The 10543-nt window shown below is 49.6% G+C and overlaps 4 protein-coding genes across 4 annotated transcripts; 1 reads left to right on the forward strand and 3 right to left on the reverse strand.

Moving 5' to 3' along the window:
* Window positions 1-1238: 1238 nt before the first annotated feature.
* ABOM_010513 (uncharacterized protein) lies at window positions 1239-2675 on the forward strand (the record flags this gene model as incomplete). Its single annotated transcript, XM_022537641.1, has 1 exon — window positions 1239-2675. The coding sequence occupies one exon, from the start codon at window positions 1239-1241 to the stop codon at window positions 2673-2675; it is 1437 nt and encodes a 478-aa protein (XP_022384513.1).
* An 819-nt stretch (window positions 2676-3494) lies between these two features.
* On the reverse strand, window positions 3495-4151 carry ABOM_010514 (uncharacterized protein; the record flags this gene model as incomplete). The annotated part of the gene is made up of 1 exon (XM_022537642.1): window positions 3495-4151. One exon carries the CDS (start codon window positions 4149-4151, stop codon window positions 3495-3497), a length of 657 nt encoding a protein of 218 aa, XP_022384514.1.
* Window positions 4152-5122: 971 nt separating this feature from the next.
* On the reverse strand, window positions 5123-6836 carry ABOM_010515 (Zn(II)2Cys6 transcription factor; the record flags this gene model as incomplete). Its single annotated transcript, XM_022537643.1, has 4 exons — window positions 5123-5863; window positions 5927-6061; window positions 6121-6717; window positions 6777-6836. 4 exons carry the CDS (start codon window positions 6834-6836, stop codon window positions 5123-5125), a joined length of 1533 nt encoding a protein of 510 aa, XP_022384515.1.
* A 590-nt stretch (window positions 6837-7426) lies between these two features.
* On the reverse strand, window positions 7427-10283 carry ABOM_010516 (ferric reductase family protein; the record flags this gene model as incomplete). Its single annotated transcript, XM_022537644.1, has 7 exons — window positions 7427-7446; window positions 7524-8536; window positions 8607-8728; window positions 8788-8840; window positions 8900-9132; window positions 9192-9583; window positions 9636-10283. 7 exons carry the CDS (start codon window positions 10281-10283, stop codon window positions 7427-7429), a joined length of 2481 nt encoding a protein of 826 aa, XP_022384516.1.
* Between the last annotated feature and the right edge of the window lie 260 nt (window positions 10284-10543).

Here is a 10543-nt window from a genome sequence, read left to right on the forward strand (position 1 = left end):
ATCATATGGTGTAACTCTGCAGGTGGCAGGAGTCACGGTTAAGTGTAATTTACACACCCAGAATGTAACTAATCAAACTGCGGTTGGCACTGACTTGATTATAACGAGCCAAGCGAAGACTATCCCTATCCAAATGAGTACGGGAACATTGAGGGTTTTCAATTTCTACATCCGGAGTGCAACAAGAACGACCAACCCAATCGGAGAGAGTTTCCTATTCTCAAGCATGGCATCTTTACAGGCGGAAACGAGGAGCCGTACAAATTCCGGGCGATATATGTTTTTGACACTCTGGCGGCAGGCGATCATCCGACTGCCATATACTGCGGCACGATCTACCATTCCGGAGCGAGCGGTACTTTCCAGGGTTGTGATATTACCAAACATCACTGTTTCAAATATCGAGCGATGGATCTTAACGAATGGGGTGGCTTCTCCGGTGCATAGCCATATGGAGGGAGAGCAAGCTTTTGATTACTAGTGATCATGATAGATTTGAACGGGTACTTGTGTCTGATATCCTTACGCTCGTTTGCTATGTGGATACGGTCTGTAGTCTTTTCTGTCTGAGGCAATTAGCCGGCTCTATGCTGACCAGCAAGCAAGAAAAAAAAACATACACTATACGTGTATGAACGCCAACTGTACTGCAACAGATGTAGCCCATTTTCCCATTTTTCCTTGTTTCGAGTCACCACTCATATATCGTAGCAGCTTATCGTCGGTCCATTCAAGTCTGAAGATGTCGTTCGGGAACTGACACTAGAAACCGCTATCAGCAACAGTGAGTGCTCGCATCATTTTCGCTCTGTCTAATTTATGTACATCTCAGTAAGGGCATATTCCAAGGCGAAGGGAAGGAGTATGCATACATGATTGGCAGCGATTAAACTTGCAATACTATGCTCGTTATCCATCATGGATGGACATATTTCTTACTGTAAATGGACTAGTAGCTTCTCTTTTCTATATCCGAATCTGATGCCGAGCTCGGCGTTAAGGAATTCCATGGTTTGATCACGGAAAGAGGCGATGTTGGGGGCAAGAAAAAAAAAAAAAAGAGAAAACAAAAAAATGGATAAAATAGAAAAAAGAAGCCTAAGCGTAGGCGTAGATTAGACTACTCTGAGTAAACAATAGTGTTATGTGTCAGCTTATATATGACATTGCTGCACCATCTACTTATGGCCCGTAGCATCCATCCCAAACACAATATACACCTCACCTCTATCATCCTCATGCATGCAAATAATATACTTTCAACGCTAGCCCTCTTTCTCACTGGCAGCGCTGCCATGCACAATGCAAACCATATCTTCAACGCCATTCACGCCTCAATGCGGCTGTGGGGCTCATCACTTCATCACAATGGCATGACATTCTTCCTGGCCACCGTCCCCGAGGGCATCCAGCTCTATCACGGAAACGCCCGGCCAGACCCTATCGAGAAGATCGGGTGGATGGCCTTTGAACCTGATCATGCGATGGTCTTTGCTCGTCCGGCTAGACGACCGTCTCCGTCTATGCTTCCGGACCAACATCTACAGCATGCGATGGCGGCAGAGGATACACCTGCGGATGATTCAGGCTTCCTTCATACCTTTTTAACCGCTAAGGAGCTGCGCCTTGTTTACATCGATGGGACCTCCGCGGGAAAATCGCAGATCGGCACCCTGGACTCCCAGGATCGGATCTTGTTCAACGATACCCTGCACGGCGGGGTTGGAATGGAAGATCAGCGGGCGAGGGCTGTGTGTCGTCTTGCGCAGACGGAGTGGGAAGGACGGGTCGATGGCGTCATTCGCATGGCTGCGGGGTTTGAGATCATTCTATGCGATCCTGAGGTAAACCTGGTACCTGTGCAGGTAACTCAGGTGAGACAACCTGGTGTCACGAAGGGACCACACAAGCAGGAGAAAGGGAAGCCGAAGGGGAAGCCTGGGGAGCTGCTGAGAGCAGTCACGTCTCGGTTCCATGGTATCGGTGGTGAACGGGTTCGAGTGAACTACGACCATTTTGTCACAGCCTATAGCTACGACCTCGACTTGTTCCCTGGAGATAGCACGCTGCCGCGTTTGACACACTTGTCGCCCGAGGAATTACAACCCATTCGTGATGGTTTGACGCATTTAGTCGTGACGAAAGACCCCAGTGACCGCTCCGTGAACTGGCAGGCTGTCGCGGACCTGATTGTTGAGAAATACGGCCGTTTTATACATGGTCTCCTGCGGCGGAGACATCATCGCGGTGATTCTGACGTTCGCGAATTTATAGTCGCCCAGATTGACCGCCTCATGGCGCCGTTCATCGATGTCCGTAGCGGAGATGACGAGCAGGCTATCAAACTCTGCTCTACGCAGTTCGTTCCACTTCCAAATGATAACTCATGCCTGGCGCACAGGGCATTGTACGCTGTCAATCACCGGATCTGCTCGACATTAATGGCGGTCAGGAAGGAGACCGATCCTCAGGCTATGATCTCTACTATTCGGGACTTGGTGGGTTATCTGGACTGGACGGTGTGGAAGGAGTGTCGTGGGCACCGCGACGATGAATTCTGTGCCATTCCCATTTGGCCGCAAGGATCCCGGGAGGATTATCATCATCCCCGGCCTCAGAGGTATGACGAGGCATATCAAGGGGAGAATGATTACTGGGGGCCCGTATGGGACTGACATACTATCTGACATGAGGGATGTAGTTGTGTCTGTGAATCAGGGAAATACTGTCATCGCAATAAATAGCATGTTTTTTTACACCCATTTTGAGTTGATGGTTGTTGAATATGATCTGCTGTAGAAGTTATTGCGAAAGTTAGGCACAGAAGATGGAATGCATTACACAAAGAGATGCATGCTACCTATCATGGTACATTAATACCCTCATCTCTACAATAGTACACGACTTGGAGGGATAAGAACTGCCACTGTCTAACAGTTCATATTTGCCATATCAATCTCTAGCAGTTAACTACTCTCATACCCGAGTTCCAGTTGGCTGTTACTCCGGAAGCCGACATGGCTAGCCACTGATCATATCAGAGGAACATGACTTTACGACTTCCTCGAGACTCCACAGCGTGACGCGGGCCTGGTAGAATGATTATCGCTTATGGATCGACTACGCGGTGGAGTCGCAGTGGATCATCGGCAATTAGGGCAACTTGAGGTGGGGACTGTCGCAAACTCCCCCTCCTGCGGGTAACTTCCCCCGAGCCCGCGTTGATGGCCGAGGAGAAAAACAACATTTGGCTCGTTGCTCTCAACGCAATGCGGAAAGGGTCGTCGGTTATGACGACGACTTGGGCGCATATCATGCCTGTTTTGGCGTGTTCTTCTCGGTCGTCCTTGGGTATACATCGCATGTTTGAAACGTATAATCTATTTTCTCCGCCTGAACTATGGATTGTTCGTCAATCAGACCGTTGAGCCGCTACCTTTCTGTCGAAACTATGATACATAAGACTTAGGAAACAATGGCATACGCCTCCCCGTCTAGTCCGCAATTGACTGGCAACGTAATCCATCCCCCACGCCCGGTCCCGTAGAACTGTGATTAAAAGTCGGATTCAAAGCAAAGATCTGCCCCGGCGTTGTTCCGTACTCCTCCGCTAGATCCTTGTACGTCCCCCAAACGTATTCGAGCGGCTTTATTCCACACGAGCTAGGATTACACTGCGGGAGCTTGATAAATGTGTCCGGCTCAATGGTTTCGTCGGGTGACGAAACACCCGCCATGCGACCAACAGAACTTTCCAGGGCCTCCAGTGTAATATTGAACTTGCCCAGAGCGATTTTGCGGAGGGTGTCGCCTTCAAAGGTGCGGTATGTATGGGGACCACCAAAGATACAATCGTTGGTGGTCGAATTATCGAGGCTGAGGAGACAGGAGGTGTCGGTAGCGTCGGTGTTGCAGGCTTCAGGGGGGATGTAAAGCACCTCGCCGGGATACAGAAGCTCGGGGTCAGATAAGTGATTGTACCTCGCCAGTGGGCAGACCCCACGATTGAGAGTGGTAGCGACGGAGTAAATGGTGTCGTTCGCACGGATGGTATATGTGCCGGTCGAGGAACCAGCGCCACAAACCGAAGACGACGAATTATTGAGTGCGGGCGCCGCAAGTGCAGATGTAAAGAAAAGGAGTGACAACATTGCGAAGGTAGAAGGGCCAGATCAAACGAGTGACAGAACGTAAGGAATGAATGATTGAGTGGACGAAAAGTTGGTTTCAGCAACGGATAGTGCCTAGCTTATATGGCTATAACTCAAAGGATTAACAAACTAAGTAGGTTGCTGGAGAACCAATACCTCCGTAGATCTTAGCCCCTTGAAGGGAATCCACTAAGTCTCCGAAACGCAACCTGTGTCTGGCGTGTGGAGTCCTCTGATTTAATCTGCCATCATTTACCCTTTGACTACTTAGGTTAGATAACATTGGGTGGCGGAGAAAGATTAGAATTGCGTAGGGATTCCCACTCATGACGCAGGGTACTGATACCTGGACATCCCAAGATTCTCTTAAGATTGTACTGGCCCTCTCAGTGTCGCCACTGCCCCGCAGCCCAGCCCGCAAAATCATATGAACAACAGGTGGTAGACCCCTGCTGAAGGTTGGGTCGGCTGTTCTGGAACAGTAGTCTGCGTTTCTTTTTCTTTGGCAGAGGCCAACAAATGTCAGTTTCGTCATTTGTTTTATCAACCTCGGGAAGAACTCAGGGCTGATCATTACATTGTTTCAGGAGCGTCAAGCCTTCAAGGTATCCTGTGCTGCGGCTACTGCGGACGTCAAAACGTGGCGGTAACCTGTTGGGTAGTATCTCATACATGGCTCACAGTAACATGGCCATAAGAGAATTTCGGCAACTTCAGGCGAGCGGAATCGCCGAGGATTGATGGCACGAGGGCGATAGTACTCTTTGACGAAAATCCCACCATCGACCCGCTTCAGCCAAGAGGCTATCTCACCACAGGGTGCATAGTCTTAGTATCGATTGTCCCTGAGTCAATGTGCTATCATATGACAAAGACGACCAAAATTTAATTCGAGTAGTCTATCAAGAAGACAGGTGTTTGGTGGTTAAGCTTCACCGAGTAGCTGAACACATTCTCTTCAAGACTTTGGTTCAGGATGAGCTGTCGACACGGCCCATTGTCGACCAGGTGTACGCCAGTGCTCGCTGACAAAGTTGAGCTTGCTCGGTCATGGCGAATTGACAGGTCGCAACAAGCGACATAGGCCAGAGGAGGTTGTACCCAATTCCGTGCTTGGTATTGTGGAAGGGTTCAAACCCCCCATGTATGTTCATGCTTCCCAGTGCATATGACACCGATAAGCATATGATGTTGATCGAATCCTGAATCCGACCGCCAATACCATATAGTGGGCAGTAGATTGAATTTTCGTTTGGAAGCGCCTTCAGGGCTTCCAGGTTAGGAGTGACGCATTCACAGTATTCGAGAAATTGCAGGTAGAAGAACAGGTGGGTCGCACTAATGATGGCTACAAAACACGTCGTCCAAGGATCCTCGGAAGCTGAGATACGTTCCTTGGGAAGACCACCAGGCGTTGCATCCTTCAGCTTAGCTTTCCAGTGACGTGGAAGCCGAGCGTGCCAGCTGTCGATCTGGCTCATGATAGAGCCTGCTTGCTCTAACATTTCGAACGACGGCTCAGTAGTTGATGCACAGCCACTCTGAAACTGAAACTGCATGTACTCTTTGAAGTATCGAACAGATGCACAGAATTTTGAGATCATGCTGATTACAATTCCAGCACGGCAGACGCTGTCGGGGTTCTCCATCGTACTCAAAGGTGCCGGTAAGCAACCATATCCGAAGTCGTTGCTGGCTATGGCTTGTATTTGCTAACCGTGTACTATTTTAGAACTTCGTAGCGCCAACATTGACAATTTGGTCATTCAACTTACCGATTGCATAAAGGCCCATGCAAGTAAAACCCGACCATATTTGCCACGCAAAGCGGCGACTCCCCGTAACTGCATCAGCGCGTGGATGCCGGGAATGTGAGCGTTCAACGAGTTCTTTCTTTCATTGCTTAAATCCTAAACCATTGTTAACCTACCATTCAGCGAGGCCTTGACTTCAGGTAGAAAGGACATACGATGAACATGCTCAGGAACAAGGAGGCCGCAAATACTTCATCTCTAGCAGCTGACTCTGGTGTGTTTAAAGACGCTGCTAAGGCCACCAAGGCGGTGCTGTAGTTATTCCTAGCTTGAGTCCAAAGGAAGTGAGAACGGTTGGAATTAAAGAGGGTTAGATATGCGACACTAAGCACAGCATGCTTGAGGCAGGGCTCAGAGCCCTTGTCACGGTAGAGATCCGGTAGGAACGCCAGATGGCCGCCACAGGGAGATCTATGGACGATAAGGACATGTTGATGAAAGAAGTAGGATAAGGGCCAGAGTTCCCAGGAAGCAATCGACAAACACTGAGGCACGGATGGCGATTGCGACTGGGAGGGTGATTTTGGGTGATCATGGCCTGTGGCCTGCGCAGTTCCAACTGATGGATCCCTCCGTTTCCCTTCCTGGACCGTAGCGGGGTTCGCTCGGACATGTCCAGGTCTTAGTGGGGTTGAAGCCTCATTCTGAAAGGACGTGCTGTCGTAGAGTCGAAACTTAAACGAGTCGGGATAGCCAATACATTTTCTCCCAAACTTGGTGCAGCGTGCGCATGCTGGCCGCGCACCGTCACACTGGATTAGCCGTCAGTATCTCAATGGTTGTAGCCGACCCTGCGCCATCAACAACGCACCTTGACTTTCCGCTCGCGACAAACGAAGCAGCCGGTACTTCGCCTTCCTGGGAAAACCATTTATGTGGTAGATGGTAGTTTACGAGGTACAATCTCATTGAGTATCAGAGACACCACACAAGGGAAGACAAAAAGATAGCAGAAAAAAGTAAGGAACGAAGCGAACTGTTGCCGTGATTCCTGCAAGTCCGTACCGAGTGTGGGGACAAAAAGGAAAAGAACCACAAGTTGGAGTCGGAAGTCGGCCGACTCCTTTTTCCACACGTGTTTGACCGCCCTGCTTCGCCCTACAGGGACAGGCTGTCAGCCCTGGGAAGCTACGGATACTACGTTATATGTTCATCTACTGGTTGGGAAAAGCAAGAGGCATAATGAGACAGAGTTGATGGAACTATGGATTCGGCTGACATTTGCTTAGGGGAGTTATCAGCACCAATTTGCAGCATATACCTTTTCGTACGAAATATATAGTAAGGGCTAGATCGGCACAGATAAGCAACCGCAGGAGACAACGGCCTGTATGTTTGGTTGTGTGCTGTTGAAGAAGGCCCTTCTTATCACTGACTATAGGGCAACAAAAGTCTATCAAGATGAAAGCGTAACTAACCCAATAGCCAACGTTGCATGCATGCCTCTGATCCTTCCGGTGATCAACCCTCCTGTTCGTTATCTAATCAATCGATTTAGTTATCAATCAATTTTGCCGTAGCCCCCACCGTGATCTGCCGGAAAATAAACCTGCATCACCATCCGAGGCCTCTTCATGGTACTCAATGTCCTGGAATCCACCTTTCATTACCTCATACACCGTTTGCCGACAGTCATCCGCCATCTGAGCTGGACCACAGGTGAGCACTGCCAGTCGGCCAGAACTGGCCTTGGCTTCTTGCACCTCCGCTTTGACAATACCGCCCACATCAGGACGACCAGGGAGAAACCGAACGGTTCCGTTTCGTACGGACGACGTCATGTTTCCTTCCTTGTCGTCTAATGTGGAGCTTGTTGGGCTCTCTGCCAGGCCGTCACCACTTCCACTTTTCATTTCGAGGCCCAATGAGGATTTGTTGGTGCAGAAATAGGTCGTGGTGATGTCTTCATGGTGGAGGAGGGTGCTTAGCTCATCACAGAAGACCTGAGAGTACATCTCTGTGCTCCGGGCAGACCAAACTAGTTGGATCCGGACCGTTCTTGTCGTTCCTTCTTTCGCACGCGAGACATGTTCAATGAGATATGGCACGGCGGCGGCAATACCGGTACCACCAACGATCATCAGAATGGACTCGCATGTGTGGAGAGCAGCTGGAGATCCGTAGGGCCCTTCAAGCAAGAGTGGGAGACGAACGTCCACCTGGGATTGGCGGCAAAGATCGCGAAGTCGCCTCGTCCATCCATCATAGGGGCGGATGTAGAAGATTAACTTGTCCCCTTGCTCAGCGTGCTTATCTTGAGTTAAGATGTAAGCGCCTAATGTGAACGGGTGGTTTTCCCACCCTTTGAGAGAAACAGGTTGATAGAGATAATAATGCTGTCCAGCTCGTGGTGTAAGCGTCGTTGATGCAGGGCATACTGTAACCTTGATGAGATCGCCAGCCTCGCAGTAGTGTACCGTGGACTGGGTGGTAGACACGAATTGTTTGCCAAACCGGACATTGAGATTGCAGTAGGCTATCCGGACCAGACGAACAGTCCGATCAAAGCCCCAGATTGCCACCATGGGCCACAGATAGCCATTCCACTTGGTGCCGTCAAAACTGGTATGCCTTTAAACAGTTCAGAGGTTAGTTTAGTGCGGATGGCCACAGGGGTAAATGACGCAGGACGGGTACGTACCGGAAAAGAGCATACACAACCACAATTGCGAAAACGATATGGATTATGAGAAATGTCTCATAGCCAATGCGTCTCAGCATGGTCATAGATTGAACAAGCATAAAAGACATCAGGATAGTGGCCTAGATGGGAGTTAGTAAGGAAATATCTCAAACGGAGTCAAACACTGCCGCCCACTCACCACCACTCCCATGTACCAGTACTCTTGAATCCAGACACTTTGGAATCTGCCGTCTGTTATAGACATACCCTTGTTAGTACAGCCTGGATTTCATCACAAGTATGTCACCCACCATAGTATGCAAAGACAACGCTGTAGTTGATGGAATGAATGATCGCGAAGATGGTACACGCCCAAGCCACATGACGATGGAAGATATTGAACGACTGTACGCTGAAGCTTGTCGCCCAAAGGAAGATATTGTTGCGTCCAGCAAATAGCCATAGAAAGGGAAGACAAGCATACGACAGAATACCTGTGCGATCGGAGGAGTATTGCCAGTTCTGTTGGAATACACTTGACATCCTAGGAGCTATTAGTTAGCCAATGCGATATATGGGTTCTCGGGGTTTAGATTATCGTACTCAATGTTCCCAGAGAAGCTCTGATAGTCAACACAGCCAAGGATGATGCAAAGGGCCCAAAATCCCAAAACTATCAGGAGGTCCAGACGGCGCGGAACGGTATGCCAGTAATAAAGCTGTTGGTGATGGGGCAGGATTGGAGCGAAACTGGCAGGGACAACGAAGTAAGTCCGCAGGTAATGCAGCGCAGACGCGACAGCCTTAGGCTTAATTTGTTTCTGATGTAGCAAAGTAATACTGGACTCCGCATCTCGGCGGGTGCCCAGCCGCCGTTGGCTAGACAATGAACCCATCAGTTTGGCCATCATGCCCAGGACCAATATGCCTCCCCAGTATCCCATCAGACCCCAGCCGAACCGTTTGTCTTTGTCCAGAGCAAAGTCATGAGTAACCTAGGAATGGGTCAGAAGACGAGGAAGAGAAGGTGGGATAAACGAAACGCACGTATGACTTATGAGCCTTCTTGTAGTAGGCGTGGCTAAGTAGAACTGGCGATTCAATCGTACCAGTCATCGAGGTGCTATTCATTTCCGGGTCGATGGTGGGTAGAGACGCCAGATACGTATCGGTAACGTTGGCCTCAACCTCGGACAAGTCCATGAGGGTCAGGCTATTTTGCTCGCAGAGACTCTGCCAGTATGGAATAGTAGCCTTGAGTTCAGCCTTGCTGCACCATGCTTTTGCACTCGCATACATCGAAGTGACTTCCACGGTGCTATTGCATGGTCCAGTGGAGGTTCCTGAGCTGCCCTTATGTCCTCGGCGGAGTAGAGATCTCTTACTGTATGAGGGCTCGCTTGCAGCGGAGGACTGCGCGTTAGAAGAGGACTGATTGCTCGAAGAGGTTTGCCCCATTGATGAAGGGGATTGCCCATCACCAGAGGTATCAGAGCTTCCATGGCTAGTCCCATCACCGTCCTGGGAAGATGCCAAAATTGTACTCCCAGCAAATGTGTATTCCGAAAGGGCTGTATAAATGGAATAGAAACAGTACTTATCGTAACTATCAGCGGCATTATGGCTTTCTCCTTGTCCCGCAAGGACTGGGACTCCTGCCCAGCACAGTGCGAGAAAGGCAGCTCCGGGGTGCATTGTGCCGATCGTGACAATGATTTTCTCCTGAAGGAAGAATCCTCTCGGGATATTATATATCTGGTGGTGTCCATTACAGAGTAACTAGAAGTCACTGGCTGGACGAGGGCCCATGACTATTGGTATCCGTGGAAGCCCACCAGATACGCATATTCCCCCACTTGTGGCGCTTTCGACATGAGAGGGGCCAGGAAGCCAAGGATTGCATTTACAAGACTCCCAGTTAGTCTGTATCTCCGATAATGGGGCATCTCGACCCT

Source organism: Aspergillus bombycis, assembly GCF_001792695.1.
Source record: "Aspergillus bombycis strain NRRL26010 chromosome Unknown contig00130, whole genome shotgun sequence".
In the NCBI taxonomy this organism is placed as follows: Eukaryota; Fungi; Ascomycota; class Eurotiomycetes; order Eurotiales; family Aspergillaceae; genus Aspergillus; species Aspergillus bombycis.